The 14,014-nt window shown below is 49.2% G+C and overlaps 1 protein-coding gene across 1 annotated transcript in view; it reads right to left on the bottom strand.

Moving 5' to 3' along the window:
* LOC105467719 (ATP binding cassette subfamily C member 1 (ABCC1 blood group)) overlaps positions 1-13,704 on the bottom strand; it is a 195,150-nt gene extending 181,446 nt beyond the window's left edge. Inside the window, exon 1 of the mRNA XM_071084179.1 lies at positions 13,501-13,704. Within this exon, the coding sequence (XP_070940280.1) occupies positions 13,501-13,548 (48 nt within the window). The 5' untranslated portion in view covers positions 13,549-13,704. The remainder of the gene's footprint in view (positions 1-13,500) is intronic.
* Between the last annotated feature and the right edge of the window lie 310 nt (positions 13,705-14,014).

The following is a 14,014-nucleotide window of genomic DNA, read 5'->3' as shown; positions in this document are numbered from 1 at the left end:
TACTTTTCACTCTGCACTTCTGTCTCCTGCCACCATGTGAAGAAGGACATGTTTGCTTTCCTTTCCACCATGTTGTTAAGTTTCCTGAGGCCTCCCCAGCCATGCAGAACTGTGAGTCAATTAAACCTCTTTCCTTTATAAACTACCCAATCTCAGGTATTTTTTCTCAGCAGCATGAACAAACTAATACCAGTACCATGGTCAGGCTTTATTGAAGTATCTTTATATTGTTTGTTCTGTCATATGGAATACATGTCACTTTTGTGATCAGAAAACTCTGCAATTAAATTAGGTGTAAAAATCAGAGTGACATTAGCATGGTGAGATTATTAGTAATATTTTTACACATTGTTAAATTATTGATTTAAAAGCAATTTTTAAAATAAGTCCAAAAATGTGTAAAATTTAAGCACATCTTTTAAAAAACTGAACAAAACCAAAGCATGCTCCTGCTTTGATCTCCTTACCTCTGGAAAGTAAGGTTTAACTTAACTGGGCAAAGCCCTCTCCCACACAGCCAAGCAACATGGGCCTGGTCACTTCCCAGCTTGCTCAATTTTTCTGATATGGCAGGAATACAACAGGTGTTTAATAAGTGCTGGTGGGCCCATTAGTGGGAGTATAAACTGCTGCAGTAACCTGACAATTAACTATCAAATTTCAAAATGCACATACTGTCAACCTAGCAATTTCCTGTGGGAAAATTTATTCTGCTGAATCATTTACATATATTTGCATGTATGTGCCTTCAATGCAGCACTGCTTATCACAGCAAAAAAAACCAGGAACTGGGAATGACCCTGATAGCCACCAAGATGGGACTGGGTGAATACACGGCTCAGCCATTTAACAAGCAAATGTGTGGCTTGTTTAAAAAAAAAAAAAAGAAGTGTGATTTGATTGGCTTTTACTTTCAGTTTGCATGGGCTTAAAATAAGAAAATCAACACTAGTTAAGTGAAGAGACCAAGATACAAAACAGTATTTAAAATACCCAACTAGGGAGGGAAAAAATGAATATTTAAACATATACACACAAACGAAGACATTCTTGCATATGCTTGAAACTTTTCTTGAAAAACACCCAAGAAACTATCATCAACGAAACCATCATCATCAACGGCTACTTCTGAGAACAAAGGGCAGGGTGGAACATACTAAAACTTTCACTTTTCCCTTTATATTCTTCTAGAATAGCACCTTAAAGTAATAGCACCATCAACAAAGTTGCAGTGTGAGATTTTCTTCCTGCAACCAGCCACACCAATTCAACAACATCTCTTTTTAAAAGAAGAGTTTTCTAGCAACCTATAGAAAGTCCTCTTAACCACAGGAAAAAAGTACCTCATCATCTTACTAATAAGCCTTTGGCGGAGAATCAAAGGCAACTGGGGAGTGGGGAAACCCAAGTGGGTCTTGATTGCAAACATTTCGGTTAAGGTTCTGAGAAAGAGAAGAGACTCGTAAAACAATATAAACTTAATTTTTAAGACCTGACATTCAGCAGGGCGTAGTGCTTCACACCTGTAATCCCAGCACTTGGAGGTGCCAAGGTGGGTGGATTGCTTGAGCCCAGGAGTTCGGGACCAGCCTGAGCAGCATAGCAAGACCCCATCTATTTAAATAAAAAAAAAAAAAGAACAACAACAAAACAAAAACAAACAAACAAAAAAAACCCTGAGAGTCACTCAAACATAAATAGATCAGGAGGTTCATGCTTCTGCCAGGGACCATGCATTGCTCTACTTCTTGCCAAGCTGGTAAGTGCCTTCCCTGGAATTTCCAGGACTGCAAGCCATTGTGTCAGTGCTTTATGCATTTTGCAGAACACTCCAGGCAACATTTTTATGAGATGGGTTCTGCAGTTCCTTTGAGTTAAACTCTTCCATACTTTAACCACACCATGATCCTCCTCAAGGCCTTTGCACATTCGCTTCCCACGCTGGGACTCCCTTCCCCCACATCCTTGCATGGCCAGCTTTGCCACTGAGCTCTCGGGTCAAACCCCACCACCTCCGAAAGGCCTTCTGTGGACATTCCTCTGTAGTAGTTTGCACCTCATCCAGTTCTTCCCGGTTCAAGCCTTTGCAGCACTTCCCAGCATCTGAAATCATTTTGGTCAGCTTCAGTGTATAAACCCCGTAAGAACATGGGCCTGGTCTGGCCTGTTCTCTGTTGCATCTTCAGTGTCTACAGCAGCAGCACACAGTAGATGCTCAATTAATGACTGAATAAACGAATGAATGAAAAACAGTGTGAGAAGAACAAGACAATGAACCCAGGGCTATAAAAGACCACATGAGACCGGGCTTGGTGGCTCAGAACTGTAATCCCAGCATTCTCGGAGGCCGCATGAGCTCAGGAGGACTGCTTGAGCTCAGGAGTTCAAGACCAAACTGGGCAACATAGTGGAACTCCATCTCTACAAAAAAATATGAAAATTAGCCGGGTGTGGCGGTGCATGCCTGTAGTCCCAGCTGCTTGGGAGGGTGAGTTGGGAGGGTCGCTTGGGCCTGGGAGGTCGAGATTACAGCGCAGTGGTGCAACCAGCCAGGGTAACAGGGCAAGACCCCATCAAATCAATCAATCAATCACAAATTTCTCGTACTGGGAAGACTTAGGCATCATACATATTCTCCAAGCAAGTATTACCTAGAAGGCCAATAAAAGGTAGACTGAGGTTCCTCAGAGAGAAAATTCACAGAGAGGAAGATAAAATCTCCATAAAAATCTCGATTACTACTTGAGGGTTACAGGATGCTAGCCGAGAGCCTCCCTCCCTAGACTGAGGTTTCTCACACAGAAAACTCAGAGAGGAAGAAAAAACCTCCATAAATATCTCAATTACTACCTGAGGGTTACAGGATGCAAAGCCTAGAGCCGCCCTCCCTGGTCATTAACACCCACTTTCCAGAACTTGGCAACCTCCCCAGGAGATGAATCCCACAGTTAAACCAAGGGGACACTTAAGGGGAACCTCAACTTGGTAATCGTCCACTTCTCCTGGGGCACTTTAAAATAAAGGAGCTTCAAAGCTGATCTCTCGAGAAAGCCATTTTCGGCTGGGCATGATGGCTCACGCCTGTAAATCCCAACACTCTGGGAGGCCGCAGCAGGAGGATCGCTTGAGCCCAGGAGTTTGAGACAAGCCTGGGCAACACGGCAAGACCCTCACTCTACAAAAAATACAAAAATTTAGCCGGGCATGGTGGTGTGCACCTCTGGTCCCAGCTATTTGGGAGGCTGAGGTGGGAAGATCGCTTCAGTCCAGGAGGTCGAGGCTGCACTGAGCTGTGATTGTGCCACCGCGCTCCAGCCTGGGTGACAGAGGGAGACCTTGTCTCAGAAGAAAAGAGAAAAAGAAAAAGAAAGCCATCTTCGTTTTCCCAGGGGAGAACGAACTGTCACAACTCCAACTGGAAAAATGGAAAAAGGTAAAAAGGCACAGCCCTCAGTAAAAAAGAAACTGCTGCAAGTTTCTTCTCTAGCTAATTGGAGTTTAACCTCCTTAACGTCTCATTAAGCTTCTCCAAGGCAACCCCGGTAAGCCAATTACACTAGAATTTCAACAGCCCACAACCTCTTAGGGAAAGGCAGGATGAGGAGGAAGGTCTTGCTCCACATTTCTCCCCCATATTCCTCCACACCAGCAGCTGTGTGATTTCACACCCCAGGGGACATCTGGAGACATCTAGAGACATTTTCAGTTGTCACAACAAGGGGAGGTGCTACCAGCATCTACTAGGGGGTAGAGGCGAGGTTTGGGGCTAAGACTACGCTGCACAGAACGGCAACCAGGCCACAAAGAATGATGTGGCTTACATGTCAACGGGGCCGACACTGAGCAACTGTGCTCCATGTCCCCACCCCCAAAAGACAGCTTCCTCAAAGGCCCCGTTCAACCATTCAGCCTCAAAGAGGTAAGTGCAGGTACACAGCACCACTCCTCCACCCGCAGGGATGCCACCCTATCCCAGTTTTCTTGCTAAGCTTGGGGAAGCTTGCCTCAGGATGTCTGGCCATTAATTAATTTTGGCAAAATGTCTGGGCAAGTTTTCACGAGCTGGAGTTGTACTGACCATTAAGATCTGATCATCAAAGCTAGGCCTTACTTTGCCGTGAAAATCTGAAACTAACATACCAATTCGATGTTTACTTCAAGGTTGGCCTGAAAAGCAGGAGATGCCAACTCAGATACCAACAGGTGCTAAGTGGGTTCCATCAATGAGAGAAGCAGACCACGTGTGAGGAAGCACAATTTTAAAAAGGCAACAGGCCAGGGATGGTGGCTCATGCCTGTAACCCCAGCACTTTGGGAGGCTGAGGCGGGTGGATCACTTGAAGTCAGGAAGTCGAGACCAGCCTGGCCAATATGGTGAAACCCCATCTCTACTAAAAAATACAAAAACAAGCCAAGTGTGGTGGTGTGGGCCTCTAATCCCAGCTACTCGGGAGGCTGAGGCAGGAGAATCAATGGAACCTGGGAGGCAGAGGTTGCAGTGAGCCGAGATCCCACCACTGCACTCCAGCCTGGGTCACAGAGCAAGACTTCATCTCAAAAAAATAAAATAAAATAAAGGCAACAAACATTTGGCTTTTAAATTAAAGCAACAAAAGGGAGGGGTGGGGACTGCGGCAAACTGGAGCAACTCAGAAATGGACAGCCTCAGGCCGGGCGCGGTGGCTCAAGCCTGTAATCCCAGCACTTTGGGAGGCCGAGACGGGCGGATCACGAGGTCAGGAGATCGAGACCATCCTGGGTAACACAGTGAAACCCCGTCTTTACTAAAAATACAAAAACTTAGCCGGGCGAGGTGGCAGGCGCCTGTAGTCCCAGCTACTCGGGAGGCTGAGGCAGGAGAATGGCGTGAACCCGGGAGGCGGAGCTTGCAGTGAGCTGAGATCTGGCCACTGCACTCCAGCCTGGGTGACAGAGCGAGACTCCGTCTCAAAAAAAAAAAAAAAAAAAAAAAGAAATGGACAGCCTCAGCAGACCACTACAATGTATAAATGTGGGCCTGGGGCTAGCAGAACTTGATTTCTCAAGGGAAGCCAGAAATCCAGATGTTTCTATGAAATCTGCCAATCAATAAATATTGGAGGGCGGGCACAGTGGTTCATGCCTGTAATCCCAGCACTTTGGGAGGCCAAGGCAGGCGGATCACGAGGTCAAGAGATCGAGGCCATGCTGGCCAACACGGTCGAAACCCCATCTCTACCAAAAACACAAAAATTAGCTGGGTGTGGTGGCGGGCCCCTGTAGCCCCAGCTACTGGGGAGGCTGAAGCAGGAGAATTGCTTGAACCCAGGAGGTGGAGGCTGCAGTGAGCCGAGATCACGCCACTGCACTCCAGCCTGGCAACAGAGCAAGACTCCGTCTCAAATAAACAAGTAAATAAAACTGAAAATCACAGTCATTCCTATAATTAAAATCAAGCCAAACCAGCACAGTGGTGAGCTATATCTAACCCCTAGGTTGGAACTCATACCTCAAACACTCAAATTCTAATATTGACTGAGCCCCCACTGTGTGTGAGACATTGAGTCCTGGGAAAAGAGGGGTGGACAAAACCCTGTTCTGATCTTTGCAAGATGAAATAGGTGTTTTGCCAGGCACAGTGGCTCACACCTATAATCCCAGCACTTTGGGAGGCCAAGGCAGGCGGATAGCCTGAGTTCAGACGTTCACAACCAACCTGGGCAACATGGCGAAACCCTATCTCTACAAAAAATATAAAAATGAGCTGGGCATGGTGGTGTGTGCCTGTAGTCCCAGTTACCTGGGGAGCTGAAGTGGGAGAGCTGCTTGAGCCCAGGAGGTTGAGGCTGCAGTGAGCTGAGATCGTGCCACTGCACTCCAGCCTGGGTGTCAGAGCAAGACCCTGTCTAAAAAAAAAAAAAAAAAAAATACAATAAAATAATTTTTTAAAAAGCCATCTGATGAGAAAGCTGGAGTACTCTGTTTATCTGAGTATCCATTTCAGACAGTTAAGTGATTTCATCCTTAAAATCCTTACAAAGAAGTTTTGACACCGCCCAAAAGCCATTGTAGTGTTTCATGTCATTCATTCAACGAACACAGCTGACCCTTGAACAAGACACATTTAAACCGCACAGATCCACTTATACTCAGATTAGGCTTCTGCCTCTGCCATCCCTGAGACAGCAAGACCAACCCCTCCCTTTCCTCCTCCTCCTCCTTAGCCTCCTCAACGTGAAGACAATGAAGATGAAGACCTTTATGATGATCTACTTCCACTTAACAGTAAAAATCTCTTATGAGTTTAACATTTTCTTTTCTCTGCCTTGCTTCACTGTAAGAATACAGTATACAATATATACACAAGATATGAGTTAGGCCAGGTGCAGTGGCTCACGCCTATAATCCCAGCACTTTAGGAGGCCAAGGCAGGAGGATAGCTTGAGGCCAGGAGTTTGAGACCAGCCTGGGCAACATAGCAAGATCCCCATCTCTACCAAAAAACAACAACAAAATCTGTGTTATCAACTGTGTATGTTCTTGGTTCCAGTCAATAGTAGGCTGTTAGTAGTTAAATTTTTAGGCAGTTGAAAGTTATACCTGAATTTTCTTTCCTTTTTTTTTTTTTTTTTTTGAGATAGAGTCTTGCCCTGTCACCCAGGCTAGAGTGCAGTGGCACGATCTCAGCTCACCGCAAAGTCCGCCTCCCAGGTGCAAGCAATTCTCATGCCGCAGCTTCCCAAGTAACTGGGATTATAGGCACCTGCCACCACACCTGGCTAACTTTTGTAGAGACAGGCTTTCACCATGTTGGCCAGGCTGGTCTCGAACTCCTGACCTCCGGTGATCTGCCTGCCTCAGCCTCCCAAAGTGCTGAGATTACAGGCATGAGCCACCACACCTGGCTAATTTTTATAGAGATAGGCTTTCACCATGTTGGCCAGGCTGGTCTCTAACTCCTGACCTCAGGTGATCCACCTGCCCCAGCAACCCAAAGTGCTGAGATTACAGGTGTGAGCCACTGCGCTGCATCCTAAATTTTCAACTACATGGGGCATCAGCACCACTAACCCCTGAATTGTTCCAAGGTCAACTGTTATTTACTAAGCCCTAGGCACAGTTCTAGGTGCTGGGATTACAGCCATAAACAAACACAGGTAAAAATCCCCGCCCCTATGTAGCTGACGTTTTGCTAGGAGTTTACAGAGTAGCCACAATACTTAAGCAAAATATTACATGTATTAGAAGGCAGTAAGTGCTACTGGGGGTGTAGATGGGGGTTAGAGACTTGCTAGTGGAGGGAAAGAACGGGATGTCTGAGGTGACACCTGAACAAAGTTTGAAGGAGAGGGACATTGCAGGTAGGAGAAACAGCAAGTGCAAAGGGCCTGAGGCAGGGGCAGGCCTGGCCACCAGCGTGGCCGAGGAGAGTGAGACAGAAAGCAGCCAGGGAGGAGGTCAGGGAGGCGAAGGGGACAGATGCTGCCCAGCCTTCAAGGTCACTGTAAGCCCTTCGGCTTGTACCCTCCTCAAGGACATGGGGAACTAATGCAGGGTTTTAGCAGAAAAGGGACAGCTGGGTCAAGACTAGACTGTAGGCCGGGCGCGGTGGCTCAAGCCTGTAATCCCAGCACTTTGGGAGGCCGAGGCGGGCGGATCACAAGGTCAGGAGATCGAGACCACAGTGAAACCCCGTCTCTACTAAAAATACAAAAAATTAGCCGGGCGTGGTGGCGGGCGCCTGTAGTCCCAGCTACTCAGGAGGCTGAGGCAGGAGAATGGCGGGAACCCGGGAGGCGGCGCTTGCAGTGAGCCGAGATCGCGCCACTGCACTCCAGCCTGGGCAACAGCGTGAGACTCCGTCTCAAAAAAAAAAAAAAAAAAAAAAAAAAAAAAGACTAGACTGTAGGGGTCAAGGGCAGAGTAGGCACAGCAGTGAAGAGGTGACTGTTTTCTTTTTTTTTTTTCTTTTTTTTTTTTTTTTTTTTTTTTTGAGACAGTCTCACTGTCACCCAGGCTGGAGCGCAGTGGTGAAACCTTGGCTCATTGCAACCTCCAATCCCACTGGGCTCAAGAGATTCTCCTGCCTCAGTCTCCCAAGTAGCTGGGATTACAGGCGCCCACCACGAGGCTCGGTCATTCCAAGTAGCTGGGATTACAGGTGCCCACCAACAGTCTCGGCTAATTTTTATATTTTCAGTTGAGACAGGTTTTTGCCCAGACTGGTCTCAAACTCCTGGCCTCAAATGATCCATCTGCCTTGGCCTCCTAAAATGCCAGGATTACAGGCATGAGCCACGGTGCCTGGACTGAGGTGACTGTTCAAATCAAGGAACTGGCCAACAGTGACTCGAGCCAGAGTGGAAGCCGGGGAAGCCATGAGAAGCAGGCCGTCTGAGGCAACGGGCAACACGAATTGCTGACAGATGTGATAGGAATGGAAGGAGAAAAGGAGAAGTCAAAGCTGGAGACTGAGATGGGAAGAGGAAGCTCACGTTCTTTAGGAACATGGTCCGTGGGAGACACCACATAGAGAGATCAGTTCCTAAAAGTTGTGTCCAAACACAGAAAAGGTTTTTTTTTCCCCCCCATCCACCACCAGGTCCCAAAGGCAAGGCACCTCCTCCAGGCTATCACAAACGGAGCTTGTTATCAGAGAAAGAGAACACAACCCTTCAGGAGAGTCTTGGCCAAATGGACAGGCTGCAGCCGCCTTCTGCAAGGTCCCTAGGGGCTGCGGTGGCTCCATTTGGCCAAGGAACCCTGAATCCGCCCCTGATTGGCCTGAATCACGAATCCATTTGGACCAGGAACCCTGAGTTCACTCCTGCCCAGGCCTCTCCTGGGTCACCCTCATCTCCTCCCAAAGCCATTCACCTTGCCACCTTGCACTCTGTCATATCACCATCTTGGACCTCAGCGTCCACATCCATGAAACGGGGTGGGTGGAGGGGATGGCCCCCTGAGATCTGACATCCCTTTCCACTCTAACAATCCATAAGGAAGGGTCTGGAAGGAGGAGCAGTCAAAAAGGGGGAAAACAAGCTAAGCACGGTGGCTCATGCCTGTAATCCCAACACTTTGGGAGGCTGAGGCAGCTGGACCACTTGAGGTCAGGAGTTCGAGACCAGCCTGGCCAACATGGCAAAACCTTGTCTCTACTAAAAATACAAAAATTAGCCAGGCGTGGTGGTGGGCACCTGTAATCCCAGCTACTTGGGAGCCTGAGGCAGGGGAATCACGTAAACGCAGGAGGCAAAGGTTGTGGTGAACCGAGATCACACCACTGCACTCTAGCCTGGATGACAGAGCAAGACACCATCTCAAAAAAAAAGGTGGGGGGCGGTGGGGAGGGGAAAACAGAGGAAGTGGGAGAAGGCTAAGGGATGGATTTGAAAACCAAAGCCACATTTGGGGGAGGGGAAAAATTGGGCTCTTCATAGACTGTTGTTGAGCCAAGGGGAGGAATTAAAGCAGGGATCAGACTAACTCCAAGGCCAGACCTAGCCCCAAGAGGAATTTCTAATAGCTTCTAAGATACTCTTCTTGGCGGCTAAGTCAGATATTCAGGGGGTTACTGAGTTGGTGGATGCCACAGAGTATCTCAGACGTGCACATCAACCCTGGGACCAGCTCACTCCATCGAGGGTGACACACACCTTCAGCTTCCTTCTGGTCTTCTCCAGTGGCAGTCGGTGCAACAGCAAAAATTAACTGGAGAATTCCAAGTGGTGACGACCACTGATCTTTACTGAGCACTGTTGCCAAGCAGCAACATTTTAAGTCCTCGCTAAGGATTCACTCACTTATTCCTCAAGTCACCGCTATTCACTACCTACTATGTTATCCCACATAGGGAAACTGAGGCACAGAGAGAAGTAAACTGCCTCAGCAGCAGAGCCGAATTTGCTCTGAGCCACCACACGATACTGCTTAATACCAAGTTATTTTCTCTGCTTTTCCATAATTTCCAATTTTTCTACACGGGGCCTGAAACACAATTTTTTTTTCTTTTGAGACAGTTTCTCTGTCATCCAGGCTGGCGTACAGTGGTGCGACCTCAGCTTGCTGCAATCTCTCCCCAGGTTCAAGCAATTCTCCTGCCTCAGCCTCCCAAATAGCTGGAATTACAGGCATGAGTCACTATGCCCAGCTAATTTTTAGTAGAGATGGGGTCTCGCCATGTTGGTCAGGCTGGTCTCAAACCCCTGACCTCCTCTGATCTGCCTGCCTTGGCCTCCCAAAGTGCTAGGATTACAGGCATGAGCCACTACACCTGGCTCTTTTTTTTGAGACAGGGTCTCAGTCTGTGGCCCAGACTGCAGTGCAGTGACCGTGATCTTAGCTCATTGCAACCTCCACCCCCACAGCCTTCAACTGATTCTCCTGCCTCAGCCTCCCTGGTAGCTGCGACCACAGGTGCCGCACCACCATGCCTGGCTTTTTTTTTTTTTTTTTTTTAATTTAGTATTATTAGTAGAGACAGGGTCAATCCATGTCGCCCAGGCTGGTCTTGAGCTCCTGACCTCAAGCGATTCTCCCGCTTCAGCCTCCCAAAGTGCTGGGATTACAGGCGTGAGCCACTGTGCCCAGCCTTTTTTTTTTTTTTTTTTTTAAATGAGCTCACGAAAAAGCCCAGGCCCATATTTCCAACCATCATTCCAACCTCAACCACAAAGCAGCCCCTCCTACCAGTCCCACCCCCATCTCCAGAGACCCACTCCCGTGAGAAAAGAAAGTCAAGTGCCGCTGTGCCCTGTCCTCAGGCCCTATTTTCCATTTTGATAGCGAAGTTCTCCTTTTTTCTTCCCAGAACATCTGTCTGAGTAATGGTCAACAGAACCCTTATCATGGGCCATTTCCATCTTCTGGGTTTTCTGGACATTTCCTGTGGCTCAGAGGCAGACAGCGGCCCAGGAACAAAGCGCTGACAGAGTCACACGAGCCCCACTAACCTTGACTTCTAAGCACATGACCTTGGTCACAACAGGAGTCAGGCACGAGTGCCTCACTGCCTTTCCATAGCCCAATCCCATCTCCACCAGCTGAAGAAATGGGGAATCCAAAGGAAGAACAAGGAACTTGAAACACACAACTTCATCTTTGGAAAAAATAATATTTAACACTAGCCATTGCTTATCTCTGTGCAGGGCACAAGCTGAGCCACTTACAAGATTAACTCATTGACTCTTCACAACAACCCTAGAAGGCTGCCACATTTTTGGCTCCTGTCCCATTTTATAGATGAAGAAAGTGAGGCACACAGAGAGAAAGTGGCTTGCTCAAGGTCACACAGTTATCTGACTGCCTGGGGGGCCAGTCGCTCCTGGCCTTGAACACGCTGCCTTGAAAAACACAAAAACAGCCGGGCACAGTGGCTCATGCCTATAATCTCAACACTTTTGGAGGCTGAGGCAGGAGGATCGCTTGAGCCCAGGAGTATGAGACCAGCCTGGGCAATATAGTTCGACCCTGTCTCTACAAAAATTACAAAATTAGCTGGGTGTGGTGGCACATGCCTATAGTCCCAGGTACTTGGGAGGCTGAGTTAGGAGGATCACTTGAGCGGGGGAGGCAGAGATTGCAGTGAGCTGAGATCACACCACTGCACTCCAGCCTGGGTGACAGAGTGAGATGATGTCTGGAAAAAGAAAAACGCAACAACTACCTACTTTCTACCTTTCAGTTAATTATATTTTAATTTTCCCACTCAGGCCCCAGCTGCCTCCTCTCAAATTCTGGTTCCAGGGCACCTCCAGCAAGTCTTGGAATCCAGACAGCAGAAATATGCAAGGTCAAACACCAGATGGGGTACCTACCTACCAGTGGCAGAAATCAGCTACAATTACACCCAAGCAAAACCCAGCCACCTGACAATTTCTGTGGCAAAAAAGTCCTTAACGAAGGAAAACAATAAATTAATTAAAATTTTTAAAAACATTACAACTGGACTTCGTGAATCAGTTTAAGATAAACAAAGCACACCCCAAACACACTCATTAGCCATCAACTACCAGATGCCATCAATAAAGTATGTCCTGATACAAAATGTCATGGATGTTCACCCTGTTTTGCCCCCTCCTCAATGCAGAAGAAAACAAACAAGAGAATATTCCGGAATTCACAGCAACCCGAACCCAGATCACCATGTGAATCTTCGCAAAAAATAATCTTGCTGTTATTACACCTGGTAACAAGGGATCCACAGGTTTTCCTCTCCCTGATAAAAAAAAAAGTTCATTTGCAAAGAGGCTCCAATCACTCCCAGACCCTGAAGGCAAAGTCCGTGTTCTATTTCCACCCCTGGGGTCACTCTCCAACCCCAACTGGCTTAAAATGGGAGACATATCAAAATGTGGTAGGTTATCAAACATAATGATACCCTACTAAAAAAACAAATAAACAAAACCAAACCCTCCAATGGGGCCCTGGAAGATGATTTTTCAACATTCCAAATGCAGCCTTCAAGGAAAGGCCCCCAAAACAGGACAAGAAAGTATTTTCGGATGCTAATCACCAGCTCCTAAGAACCAAGGCTGTTTCTCCTAATTCCTAAACAAAAGAGGAGAGAAACAGTCGTGTCCAGATTTGCCTACTGCGTTCACCAATAATCAAGACAGCACGAAACAGAAGTGCCTTCCTGGAACAAAAAGGCAAATCGCATTACGGAGAAGCTGAAGCCCAAAAGACTGAGGCTTAAACCACAGAAAGTGGACTCCAACCCTGTCAGGCTCCGCAGGCCACGTTACCGAAGAAAATTTGCCAGGATTAAATCCCCAGAGAGGAGCTCCACGTGTTGCAGGGAAGGGAGGGCAGCACCACAGCTACCAGGGTCCTGGGCGTCCTCAGCTGCACCCCAAATGTGACTCGAGCCGAGGGGTCAGGTGGGGCACGTCAAGGGTGAACACCCCCCTTCTTTCCTGGTTTCCCCAAACTTCCCCCGCACTATTTAAGCAGAAAGAACAAAAAAGACAAAGCTAGGTAACCCCAGAAGAGTAATGTGGCTTGTACGACAACTTCGGGGAGACAATGAAAGTCCCTTTCTACCATCTAAACCCCACCCCAGCTCACCCCATTGGTCACAGACTATTTTTCGTGAAAAGGGGGGACCCTAACCACAAAAAAGATGGGAAAACAGAAGGAGAGAGACACCCCCTTCCCGCTCCCCATCTCTAGCGTCCCTTCCCTGGAAGGTTGTTTTTAATTAGAGGCGGGAACCCCAAAACAGGAAGGCCTCCTCCCGGAGGTTCTGGCCCGACCCTCCCCTCCAAAACCCCAGGACTGGGCACGCGGCCCCCCACGCTCTGCTCCGCAGGAACTGAGTCACCCAAGTTTTCCTCCATGCCTTGCACCCCCGAAAGGGGCTGGGCCGCTGGCGACGTGGGAGTCCCGGGCCCCAAAGGCCGGACGCAGAGCAGGGAGCGGGGTGCCCCAGGCGGCTGTGGGCCCGGTGCTTTCCGTCCCCGCCGGCTTCCCTCCCTCCCTCCGTCCCGCCGGCCCCATGCGGCCCCCCGCACGTACCCAGAGCGGGTCGGAGCCATCTGCGCTGCAGAAGCCCCGGAGCGCCATGCGGGCGGAGAGGGCGGCGGCGGCGGACACCGGGCGGCGGGTGATGCGGCCCGGCTGCTGGCGCGGGCGGCGGCGTGCACCGGACGGTGGGTGATCCGGCCCTTGGGTGATCCGGCCCGGCTGCTGGCTTTGGCTGCGGAGGCGGCGGCGGCGGCGCAAGGAGCCGGGTCCGGGGCCGCAACGCCGCCTGGTTGGCCCGCGCGTCACGGGGATGCAGCGGCCCCGCCCCACCCCGCCCCGCCCCGCCCCGGCGCCCGGCTCACCTCGCGCGTCTCGGCGTGGGCAGCCGGACCCGCAACCTCTCGGCGCCCAGGGCGTGGACGCCGCGCCACCCCCACCCCGGATCCTCCGAGGCCCAGGCCCACTCGCTTGCGGACTGGCTCGGGGAGCGTTGGCTAGTCTTCCGGAAGCGCCTAGGATCTTTGGGGCCACACAGCCTGCGACCACTTTTCAAATCCTGTTTAAG

The sequence above is a fragment of the Macaca nemestrina genome, chromosome 18 (genome assembly GCF_043159975.1).
Source record: "Macaca nemestrina isolate mMacNem1 chromosome 18, mMacNem.hap1, whole genome shotgun sequence".
Taxonomy (NCBI): Eukaryota; Metazoa; Chordata; class Mammalia; order Primates; family Cercopithecidae; genus Macaca; species Macaca nemestrina.
The sequence above is the reverse complement of the archived record's forward strand: the minus strand, read 5'-3'. Positions and strand labels throughout refer to the sequence as shown.